This window comes from Sinocyclocheilus grahami, unplaced genomic scaffold (assembly GCF_001515645.1).
Source record: "Sinocyclocheilus grahami isolate Dianchi unplaced genomic scaffold, SAMN03320097.WGS_v1.1 scaffold2112.1, whole genome shotgun sequence".
NCBI lineage: Eukaryota > Metazoa > Chordata > Actinopteri > Cypriniformes > Cyprinidae > Sinocyclocheilus > Sinocyclocheilus grahami.
This window is the reverse complement of record NW_015507291.1, coordinates 70,551-83,745: the sequence shown is the minus strand read 5'-3', so window position 1 is coordinate 83,745 and position 13,195 is coordinate 70,551. Positions and strand designations below refer to the sequence as shown.

At 36.3% G+C, this 13,195-nt stretch overlaps 1 protein-coding gene across 1 annotated transcript in view; it reads right to left on the bottom strand.

Annotated features, from left to right (window-relative positions):
• Positions 1–419: 419 nt before the first annotated feature.
• The window catches only part of LOC107574082 (citron Rho-interacting kinase-like), a gene marked incomplete at its 3' end in the record, with an annotated part of 81,307 nt that continues 68,531 nt past the window's right edge, over positions 420–13,195 (bottom strand). The window contains exons 27-35 of the mRNA XM_016260553.1: positions 10,379–10,458; positions 7,791–7,926; positions 7,525–7,664; positions 6,111–6,203; positions 5,870–6,025; positions 5,709–5,814; positions 4,582–4,660; positions 3,936–4,115; positions 420–798 (exon numbers count right to left, since the gene is read on the bottom strand). Of these exons, the coding sequence (XP_016116039.1) occupies positions 420–798; positions 3,936–4,115; positions 4,582–4,660; positions 5,709–5,814; positions 5,870–6,025; positions 6,111–6,203; positions 7,525–7,664; positions 7,791–7,926; positions 10,379–10,458 (1,349 nt within the window). The remainder of the gene's footprint in view (positions 799–3,935; positions 4,116–4,581; positions 4,661–5,708; positions 5,815–5,869; positions 6,026–6,110; positions 6,204–7,524; positions 7,665–7,790; positions 7,927–10,378; positions 10,459–13,195) is intronic.

Below are 13,195 nucleotides of genomic sequence, written 5' to 3'. Positions count from 1 at the left end.
GAGTGAGTGTGTGTGTGTGTGTGAGAGTGTGTGTGTGAGTGAGTGTATGAGTGTGTGAGTATGTGTGTTTGAGTGTGTGTGTGTGTGTGTGTGCGTGTGTGACTGTGTTTTTGTGACAAATGAGGACATAAATGTGTATAATGACAAAGGTATAACATAGGTATTACAAGGAGAAGGTGACTTTTCAGGACATTACCCCATGTCCCCACTTTTCAAAACGCTTATAAATCACACAGAATGGAGTGTATTGAAAATCTGAAATAGCACAAAGTTTCCTGTGAGGGGTAGGTTTAGGGGTAGGGTTGGTGTAGGGCAATAGAATATACAGTTTGTACAGTTTATAAACCATTACGCCTATGGAGAGTCCCCACTTTTCACAAAAACAAACCTGTGTGTGTTTGAGTGTGCATGTGTACGTGTGTGAGAGTGAGTGTGTGTTTAGTCGTCCTGACCTTGTTAACAGTGTTGATGGGGGTTCGAGCTGATCCCGTGTGCAGTCTTTGGCGAGGCTCCTCAAACGTGCGGCCGGGTGACCTCTCCCTGCGCAGGTCCATGACTCGTCCCGGCGAGCGGTCCAGCCGAGGGTCCATCATCCTGCCGGGGGACCGCTCCAGCCGGCCCGGGGACTTCTCTCTGTCCAGGGGCCGCGCGGGAGACTTGTCCCGCCTGAACTCGGTGCGAGCCTCGCGGTAGCGGTGGGGTGTCCCGGGCTGGTGGAGGCCTTCTTGTACATCGGGCATAGCAGCCAGACGCTTGGAGATGTGCTCGTTGTAGGTGGGAGGGCCGCGCTTGTTTGGGCTGCCAGAGACCGGCAAGAAAGAGTCAAAGTCAGTCGCCTTCATCGAGAGCAGAGAAATACACCAGCTTCCAGCAAAATACCTCAAAGTTGTGTTCAGCTCAGCTTGTTTTAATAGTCAGTTTCTTTCATTTACACTTTATTTTCAAAGCAAATGCATCAGCGAAGATGATTTTCATAGGTTATTTCACAATAATGTACCATATATGTTGTATATACATTTAATGTTACAACTGTATACATGAGTGAGTAGTAAGAAATGCAGATGTTATTTGAAATATGAATAAAACTCACAAATACAGTAGTTTGGGGTCAGTAAGATATTTTTCTGAAAGAAATTAGTACTTTTATTCATCAAGGACACATTAAATTGATCAAAAGTGACAGTAAAGATATTTATAATGTCACAAAAGATTTCTACTTCAAATAAACTCTTTGAACTTTCTATACATCTGTGAATCCTGAAAAATAAAATGCATCACAGCGCATCAACTGTTTCCAGCACTGATGATAAATCAGCATATCAAAATGATTTCTGAAGATCATGTGACACTGAAGACTGGACTAATGATGCTGAAAATTCAGATTTGATCACAGGAATAAATTACAAAAATATTAAAAATATTACAAAATTACTGTTTTTTTTAAATCAAATAAATGCAGCCTTGGTGAGCAGAAAAGACTTGTTTCAGAAACATTAAAAAAATCTTACCGACCCCAAACTTCTGAAAGCTAGTGTACAGTATATTCAATATATAATGTGATATATAGAGTTGTCAGCGATTCCGAATTGAACAGAACTATAGAATAACATGGAAGAACTGAATTTAATGTCCATAGCAAACTGAGGGCTTACACACACACAGAAGAGAGTTCACCAGTGAGAAGAGATGAAATATATTTCTAAAGTTATGAATGTGACCCGTCCAGAGCTCATAATAAACCACTCGCCCATCAGACCAGTGAAGGTTCAGATTCATGTGCTACTGAACCGGTTAAATCACATGACTAGTTACTTACCCTCTAACAGCACACTTCCAACACATTTATGCTTTCAAATAACATGCTAAAAGGAGAGCAAGTCAAATTAAGTACAAGAGCTTCCCAAAACACCTGATTATAATGATCACATCTAGTCACACACTCAGTGGTTCAGAATATTCTCCTTAAAAACACTATTCATCACTCAGTTCACAGGTTAAAACCTTTCACACAAATAAAGAAAGCGCTTTTTTTCCTGGAAAGAAGAGAAACACAGTCAGAACCTCTGGACCAATCACAGCCAGACTTCAGGTCACATGATCTTCAGAAATCATTCTAAGATGCTGATTTATTATCAGTTGTGCTGCTTCATATTTTTTTGGAACCTGTGATACTTTTTTCAGGATTCTTTGATGAATAAAAAGTTAAAAAGACCAGCGTTTATTCAAAATGGATATCTTTTCTAACAATATACACTACCGGTCAAAACTTTAGGGTCAGTATTTTTTTTCTTTCTTTGAAAGAAATGCTTTTATTCAGCAAGGATGTGTTAAATTGATAAAAAGTGATAATAAAGACTTCTATTGTTAGAAAAGATTTCTATTTTGAATAAATGCAGTTCTTTTTTTAAACTTTATTCATCAAAGAATCCTGAAAAAAGTATCTTAGGTTCCAAAAAAATATTAAGAAGCAAAAAACTTTCCAGCACTGATAATAAATCATCATATTATACTGATTTCTGAAGATCATGTGACACTGAAGACTGGAGGAATGATGCTGAAAATACAGCTGCGCATCACAGAAATACATTACAGTTTAAAGTATATTAAAATAGAAAGCCGTTATTTTAAATTGCAATAATATTTCACAATAATACATTTTTTTCGGTCAAATAAATGCAGCCTTGATGAGCAGAAGAGACGTCTTTAAAAAACATTACAAGTCTTACTGATCCCAAACTTTTCTACATTTTGAAAGCGCAACACATGTCAACTATCTTCCAAATTTGTTACGAGAATAACTGATAAATCAACAAAACAGAAGCTTTAAGATCTCCCTGCAGTTTTCCTCTAAAACAAAAGCTCTATGATTTAACATTTGAATGGGTTACGAAACACTAAACCACACTTGCTTGTGCTGCACATTATGAAAGACAAAGTTAGCCTCGGCTTTGCATCCCCTGTAACGGGGAAGTCGTGGCCTAATGGTTAGAGATTTCTACTTCAAATAAACTCTTTGAACTTTCTATACATCTGTGAATCCTGAAAAATAAAATGCATCACAGTGCATCAACTGTTTCCAGCACTGATGATAAATCAGCATATCAAAATGATTTCTGAAGATCATGTGACACTGAAGACTGGACTAATGATGCTGAAAATTTTTTGCGCACTTTGGATGGGATAAATGCAGAGCACTAATTCCGAGTATGGGTCACCATACTTGGCCACATGTCACGTCACTCACTTTAATTGTAGGAGAAAACTGGTTAATTTGGAGCATTTTTTGCGCCATATTCCTCTTCCGGGTTTAAAATGTACAAATCTACTATTTGTGATGCGGCAAATGACTACAGTCCTGCATCAGTGTCAGGTAATTATTCATGAGATTGCATGTTCTTATCCTAAGAGAAAACGCTTCACTTAATCATGAACGACTGCACGAGTCGAGTTCCTGACAGACTGTGAGATCACACACAGTGAGAGACGAAGAGGAGTGTTTGCTTTTGCTCTGTAAGAGTTTCTGCGTGGCATCAACGCACATACATATACCCTGAGTCTTTGACACAAACAAGAGTCAACGCAAAACAAGCTTTAAAAGTTATTAAAGACGCAACTGCGTGTTCATTTATGCTTTCGATGCAGGGTACAAATGCAAATGTCTGTGCTTTTATTTGTGCATTAAATTCTAGCGGTCACGGGGTATATGAGTGTGCTTGTGTAATGTACGCTGAGCTTACAAAACCATGTAGAATATATATATAATGGTTAACTGCAGCTTGCATTTGTGGGAAGCTTTGATGCTTTGAACTCAATGGGAGTGAGATAGGAAATCAGCATTTTTCCCATATTGTCAGCCCTCCAAAGAATCAGTCTGCTCCTAGTGAAGCTTCCTCCAGTGAAATGAGATGCATGAGTGACGTTAGGCTCACACTGACCTGCGTGTGGAGCCGTTTCTCTGCGCTTCTGCCGCCGATACCTCCTGACTCAGGTTGCCTTTGCAGCAGATCACACGCAGCTTGTTCTGGAAGGACGAGGCCAGATACACAGCGCCGGATGAGATGGCCGGACCCAGGTAACGCGGGTTAGGAATGTCCAGATGAGCGTAAGCGTGAGGCCTGAACACACACACAGGTTTGTTTTTGTGAATTGTGGGGACATTCGTAATGGTTTTTATACTGTACAAACCGTATTTTCTATTACCCTACACCTAAACCTACCCCTCACAGGAAACTTTCTGCATTTTTACATTCTCAAAAAAACTAATTCTGAATGATTTATAAGCCTTTTGAAATATGGGGACACTCAATGTCCTCATAAATCACCTTCTTGTTGTAATACCCATGTCATTATACAAATTTGTGTCCTCATAAATCACAAAAATGCACACACACACACACACAGACAAACACAAGCACACACAGACACAGACACACACACACACACACACGCTCGCGCACGCACACACACACACACACACACACACACAGACAAACGCAAGCACACACAGACACAGACACACACAGTGTGTCTCTAACAAACATCAGGAACAAAACCACACAATCCAGTGGACGGCAGCTTTACCCGAGCGCAGAGTGACTCTGAACCTCGATGACGTCCAGAGAGTTGAAGTAGGTCACAAACAGGTACGGCTCTCGGTACGCTGTGCAGAAACACACAGGACGGTGTAAAGTGTGTTTCATATCAGAACTAGATATTAACTCTCACTTAACTATTTCCATTTTAGATTACAACAACATTGATTCTTTATAATGGTATGCACTGATGAGTCGCTCACAATAAGACCAGAAACATGAATTAATTCAGTACATACTTTAATTGATTTCATCTGTCTTTGTGGAAGTACAAATCTTGACATGAAACAAGATTTTAAATTGAAACAACTGTGCTTAAAAACAAGTCTGTTTTTGTCAGATTGCTGCATCTAAGCAGGTAAATATGGATTAGGGCTGGGCGATTAATGCAATTTTATTTGAAATCTTTGAATCTTTGCTTTCAACAATTATGAAAATAATACAATCAAGACAAATTACATACATATTATATTACAAATATTTTTATAATATTCAACATAAATATGCACACACACATGCACACACATATACAGTATATATATATATATACATTATAAATACATTTATATTTTTCCTTTTTTGTTTTTCAGTTTAATTATTATTTTAATTCTATTATTTATATATGTATATTAATATTACATAATTTTTAATATATTATATACAATTATAGTTTATAACTATTTACATAATAAATGATTATCTATAATAATAATTTATAATTTAATTATTTATAATTTATTCTAAATATTATATTTATTCATGTATTATTTTCAGTTGAATTATATTTATAGTTCAAAGGAAAAAAATTGTTTTTTCTAATGGTAAATAAATGGATGATGTTTACAAAGTCAGTGAGTAATTATGTTAAATTATTGTGATTAAAAGATTTTTGCCATAATCGAGTAGGCCTAATATGTATCATGATATGGATCGTTGTTTGCGTTTAAACATGAATGACTGGAGTGTGTTTTGGCTTGTTGGTTTTTGTAAATGCTTTCCTTTGTGATTTGCTTTGCTTTCCCATGTCACACTTGAATCGCACAGCTCTAAACTATCAAATGAATCCATCGTCAGCTCTCTATAGACTTACAGCTGATGAATAAATCTAGGTTTTACCGAAGGACAGCGGCAGGCGGCTCCATTTGATGTCATCGCTGCGACTCCTGCGGCCGTACGCGTCCACAAACACACCGAACTCTGCAAACAACGACACACACACACACTCACACCAGTGAAACACAGACTCTCACACACCTTCAGCATCTCGTACAGTTCACACACGCAGTGAGTGAGTGAGTGAGTGAGTGTGTGTGTATCATCTCACCTTCCAGCACGTACTGCTTCATCTCGATCTCGTAGAACTTGTTGGTGCCGATGATGATGCTGTATCCGGTGAAGTGGATGCAGCTGCAGGGTTCAGACGTCTCGATCTCCTGCAGAAGAGCAGCGGACACACACACGTGAAGGGAGGAATGAACACACGTGTGTGACGTGCATGAGGAGCTTCTTATGCGTCACCTTTCTGATGCAGAACTTGTTGAGCGTGTCGTTGAAGCGCAGGATGGTGATTTTATGGGGCATCGCGGCACAGATACACATGCATGTGTCGATCTGAAACACACACACACTCTTCAGTCTTCAGTAAACCGATAATCAGACGTACACGTGTCCTCATTATTAACTATTAAAAAATGTTTTTCATTATAATAGAGTGAAACTTAAAAACTAAACTAAAACTGAAAACAAAAAAAAAGTACATAAAAGCACAACAAAATTACTAAAAATCAAACTAAAATATTTGTAAACTGTTGTTTAAGTGCTAAAATTACTAATGTTAAATTGTACAAAAAAAAAATAATTCAACTAAAAATAAGAAAAGTAGAAGCTAATTCAAAACATTGATAAAAACAATATTTATTGTTATTGTATAATTATCAACGATAATTGTTAATTGAAATAAAGCTGAAATAAAATAAAATATAGATATTAGTTGAACAACTTGCACTTAAAAACAAATTAAAATTAGCAACTAATTGAAATAAAATAAGTTGAAGTACTAAAATTACTAATGTAACTAAACTGTACTAAAATGTTACAAAATTGTACTAAAATTTAAATGAAAATATAAAAATAAAGCTACCTCAAAATATTAATAAAAACCATAATGGAATATAATAAATAAAAAATCTAAATATTAAATAAAAACTAACTAAACGAAAATGTGAAATTTTTCCCTGGCAGCTAACGGAGAAAAAAAGCTGAACTAAAAAAAAAAAACCTAATTCAAAATATTAATAAAATAGTATAGAATTAATACTAATAACACTGTTAACACCATTCTGGTAACGGGGTGTTTTTGTTAAATTAATTAAAACTGAAATAAAAAAATATATAGATAAAAAACTAACGAAAATGAGAAATGTTGCCTTCGCAACTAACTGAAATACAATAAGTTGAAGTTGAGAATAAGTTAAAGTTGTAACTAAAATGACTAACGTAATTAAATTGTACTAAAATGTAAAATAAAAAATAAACTGAAAATTGAAAAAAATAGCTAATTCAAAATATTATAAAAACCATAATAGTATATATAAAAAATACTAAAATAACACTGGTCCTAACCAGCAATTAGTGTCTAACAAGCTTTTGTTTGTACAAAATCACCAGCCACGATCATGACAAGCTACAGGACATTTATTCAGTCACTGGGACACACTATACATTCACAGATCTACAACGGAAGCTTCCAGGTTCAATACAAGTCAGTGTGAAACACAGTTTGAAACCCATTTCACTTTAATAATGAGATGTATTTCTGAGTACATGAGGAGATTCCATTCACTTATAACTAGAGCATCAAACACAGGGCCTCTATTAGACTGGGTCACATGACTGGGAAGAGCATCAGATGGACTGTTGATGGTCACTTTACCTTTCCGGAAGCAAAGAGGTGGCAGCCTTTCACCGCCTCAAAGACATAGGGACTGAGATCAGGCTGCGCCGGCAGATGAGACTGAGCCAGAGACTGCTTGACCCGTTTAATGTCCACCAGACACAGAGCGCGCTCCTCACCTGACACACACACACACGCGGTTAACTAACCCGACTCAAACCACCTAGACTGATGTATTCTGCTATTACAGCACACTATCACCTGTCAATAAGGCACACACATGTGAATGAGAGTCGGACACTGACCTGTGATCATGAGCAGCTTGTCGAGCTCCTTCAGGATCTGGATCTGGAACACAGAGTCGAGTCCTGGGATGTGTGTGAGAGAGTTCTTGATGACGTTCAGAGCGTACAGACCCTCCTCTGAGCCCACCAGCACGATCTGAATCACACACACACAGACACATACACACACACACACACACACACACACACACACACACACACACACACAGCCATTCAAAGGTTTGGGATCAGTAAGATTTTTTATGTTTTTTAAAGAAGTATCTTCTGCTCATCAAGGCTGCATTTATATGATCAAAAATACAGGATATGAACAGTAATAGTGTGAAATATTATTAGAATTTAAAGCAGCTGTTTTCTATGAGAATATGTGTTAAACTGTAATGTATTTCTGAGATGTGCAGCTGAATTTTCAGCATCATTCCTCCAGTCTTCAGTGTCACATGATCTTCAGAAATCACTATAATATACTGATTTATTATCAGTGCTGGAAAGGTTTTTGCTTCTTAATATTTTTTGGAACCTGTGATACTTTTTTTAAGGAGTCTTTGATGAATGAAAAATGTAAAAACAACAGCATTTATTCAAAACAGAAATCTTTTCCAAGTCTTTACTATCACTTTTTATCAATTTAACTAGAGCCCGACCGTTTAGTTGTAACACACGTGGTTTGAATATTTATTTTACCAAAGTAAAATGCAGCTTCTGCTCACAGAACAGAAGACAGACACAGCAGAGCGATTAAAACACAGCAGTCACGCAGTTCACTGTGTAAAGCAGCATTTATTAACACTGAAGCCAAGCACATTTGTTCAAGACAGATGTAGCCGCGTTTGCGTTCAGGATCCGCCAGTGTTTCCTACAGGAGTGTGTGCTGATTCAGTTCGAGTCAGACATGAACAAACAAAGCAATTCAGAATTCATGTCAATGTTTGATGTATTTCATGTCAAATGTTAAAAAAAACAAACAAGCAAAAAAACAATGAATGAGCACTTCAGCTTGCTGCGTGAACGAAGCCTGAGTGATTCATTTCAAATGAACTGATTCATAAGAGTCATTTGTTTGTGAATCAGACTACACTGGTCGTGCTACATATGTTGTGTTATTTTGAAGTGCAGGAGAAACTGGTGTCTGCGGACGATGTACAGCGAGGTTCATTCAGAGGAACGCAGAGATGAGAATGTGACCTCACGGTCTGATGATGCAAGCGATACAGGCACCAGACAGAAGAGCATGCTGGGTAACACACATACACGAGAGCGAGTGCGTGCGTGCGATGAGCTTCCCTCAATCATCTGATTACCTGAACCAGCGGCGAGAGAGTCTTCTGACGTTTAACGCCGGCCTACAGCGTTCACAACACAATCACACACACAGCGTTAGACAGTCATCACACAGAATCACCTGAGATCTGAATAAAACCTCTTCTGCTGGGATCTGGTGTGGATCAGATCGGTTTATTTTGGTGTCGTTTAAACACCGTCATTACTCTGTCCCACTGATGCACATAAATATGACAGATGAGCAAAAGTGAACTAGTAGAAGTTGACAAAATAACATTAAACGTGCAGGAAGAAAATGTCCAGTATTGTTCTTGTTAACTAAAACTAGAACTAAAAAAAGTCATTTTTGTTAACTGAAATAAAGAAAAAAATCTAATAAAAAAAAATGTGTTCAGCTAAACTGAACTGAAATCAAATAAAATATTAATATTAGATGACAAACTTGCCTTGGCAACTAATTGAAATAAAATACGCTTAAGTTAAAGTAGTAAAATTACTCAAATCAAAACCGAAATAAAAATAAATTAGAATAAAAGCTGAAAAAAATTAAATTAGAAATATAAAAAAATACTAAAAATATCAAAAGCACAATTCTTTAAAATTAAGATGAAAACCCCCAAAAAAATGAAATAGAAGCAAATTTAAATAATATTAATAAATACTATAATAGTATATAAATAATACTAAAATATAACTTTTGTTCACAGGGGTGTTTTTGTTAATTGAAATAAAGCTGAAATAAAATTAAATGTAAATATTACGTGAAAAACTTTGAATGTTGCCTTGGAACCTAATTGAAATAAAATAATTTGAAGTTGAAGTACTAAAATTATTTGTTAATTACTAATGAACTCAAATTGAAAAACAAATAAATAAAATTACATTAAATCTAAAAAAATAAATATTTAAATATATAGATAAAATTACAATAAAATTACTAAAACTCAAACTAAAATTAAATGAAAAAAATCAAATCAAATTAGACTATATTAATAAATACTACATTAATTATCAACTATATTAATATTATATTATCATATAAATAATACTAAAATAACAGTGTTAACACCATTGCTCACAGGGGCTTCTGTACAGTAATAGCAAGCAGTTACTCATACTTTTGCAGTGACAAATTAAACCAAAGCCTGCTGGATTTAACAAAGAATGAGCCCTTCAGTATCTCTGGAAACTGCATCAGTCAACCCGTTTCATGAGGTCATAAAGAGTCAGACTGAAGCTGACACAGGAGTAATTATCATCCTGAAGGATTCATTAACGCAGAGGGACTGAAGGAAACTTTGACTCACAGAGTCCGCTTCGCTTTTCTCTCGGGATCCTCTGCTGCCAGCCACCACTGACTCCAGAACAGCCACCCAGCGCTGCTTATCTGGGAAACTAGGAGCCATGAAGACAGACAGACAGACAGACAGACAGACACACAGACAGAGACACACACACACATACACAGACACCACACACACACCCACACACACAGACACAGACACCACACATAGACAGACAGACAGACAGACAGACAGACACACAGACAGAGACACACACACACACACACACACACACACACACATACACAGACACCACACACACACACACACAGACACAGACACAGACACAGACACCACACATAGACAGACAGACAGACAGACAGACAGACACACAGACAGAGACACACACACACACACACACACACACACACACATACACAGACACCACACACACACACACACAGACACAGACACAGACACAGACACCACACATAGACAGACAGACAGACAGACAGACAGACACACAGACAGAGACACACACACACACACACACACAGACACAGACACCACACACACACACACACAAACAAACACACGCATACACACAAACGCACACACAGATACGCACACACAGACACACACACACACACACACATACAAACGCGCACACACACACACACACCGAGAGACACACGTTTAACGACAAGATTCAGGTCCGATCTGAGATAAAGACTCAATATCAGACACTTTTAAAAGTTGAATGCATTAACCATGTTGACAAATACATGTGTCAACGGAATATTTCTATAATCACATCAGGAAGACAAATAAGAGGCAGCAAAACTATTAAATATGAAGTTAATTAGTATTCCTTTAAACAAAGCTAATGATAATTACTAAAGATGAGGGCTGCATGAAAACTGGACACTTTTCACAAAATTCAATGCAGACTGTGGGCGAAAATCTGCTAAATGTATTTGAATACAATAAATATGACATACTGATTAAGTGTGAATCAAGGTTATTATAATTAACTAAATTAAAACATTCATTGCTTGAAATAAAAAACTTTAACTGAAATAAAATAAACAAAAAATCTTAAACTTACTTTATTTAGTTAGTTGCCAAGGCAACATTTCTCATTTTTACTTAGTTTCACTTGATGTTCTAAAATAACTAAATTGGAAATAAAAATGTTATAAAAAAATAAATAAATAAATATATGCGCAATTAAAAAGACATTAAGGCCTGCACCATCTACAGCTCATGACAGGACACGTGCTTCAGTCGGACTCTTGTAGTGCAGGCGGGACGTCCATAAACTCAACAGGATGATTAGAACTTTTTTTTTGTTTTTTGTGCATGTTGATTTTATTTTGATTGGTCTGTTCAAACCTTTTTTTCAATGTGAGAAAATGAGAAAAGAAATATATATATATATATATATATATATATATATATATATATATATATATATATATATATACAAATAAAAAAACTTATAAAAATAACAAACACAACAAAATTGCTAAAACTTTAGCTAAAATTTAAATAAAAACTGAAAATATAAAAATTAAACTAAACTAAAATACTAATAAAAACTAATAATACTTTCTCAATGATACTAAAACTAGACTGGAGTGAATATGAGACAAAACAACGATCAGTTGATCTCATATAGTGTGCAGGTCAGCGTTATCATTCACTAAAATTAAAACCACTAATAAAAGCTGTTACTTGAAATAAAATTAAATTAAAATCTATAAAAAATATTTTATTTCAGCTAGTTGACAAGGCCACAATTTCATTCAGTTTAACTTCATGTATTAAAATAACAAACTAAAACGCAAATAAAAATGAATAAAAACTATATATACATATTTTTAAAAATCCAATAATAATGACAAAAACACGCAACAAAATTACTAAAACTTTAAAATTAAAATGGAATATATATATATATAAAAAATCTAATAAAACTGAATAAAAACTAAATAAAGATAAAACATAAAACTCATGATATTTTGCTGACCTTGTTTCTAAACATATGTGGCCCTGGAGCACAAAAGCAGTCTTAAGTCAAAAATACATTTTTGTATTTTTCTTTTATGCCAAAAATCATTAAGATATTAAGTAAAGATCATGTTCCATGAAGATATTTGTAAATTTCCTACCGTAAATATATTAAAGGGGTCATATGATGTGATTTCAATTGTTCCTTTCTCTTTGGAGTGTTACAAGCTCTTGGTGCATAAAGAAGATCTGTAAAGTTGCAAAGACTAAAGTCTCAAATCCAAAGAGATATTCTTTATAAAAGTTCAGAGTCAACCACGCCCCCCTAAAACGGCTCGTTCTAACACGCCCCCACATGTCTACATCACTATGTGGGAAGATTTGCATAACGCCGCCCAAATGTTCACGCAAAGAAAGAAGGCGCAACTTTTATTCTCGCTGTAGTATTGTTGCTGCCGCCGCCACCATGTCGTGAAGACGCTGTGTGCTTCGTTGTGAAAGCGAAACTACTTTGCTTGGTCTTCCAAAAGAGGACGATATCCGCTTCGTCATGCCTGGAGCTGATCCGTGCTGGTCGCTGAGGGAATACAACAACTTTGCGCTGTGGATCGCCGGATTGGCTTTCACCGTGGACGAAGCGGAGTCCAGCCCGGGGTTGTCACATGTGTTTGCTGCAAGCCTCCTTCGTTGAATCCGCCGGCCGCGCCGTTCTCAAGCCCGCCACCGCTCACTCTAGACAGCCTCCGCATACTCTAGTCCCCGCGGTGTGTGACGCTGTGTTTCATTGTGAAAGCGAAACTACTTTGTTTGGTCTTCCAAAAGAGGACA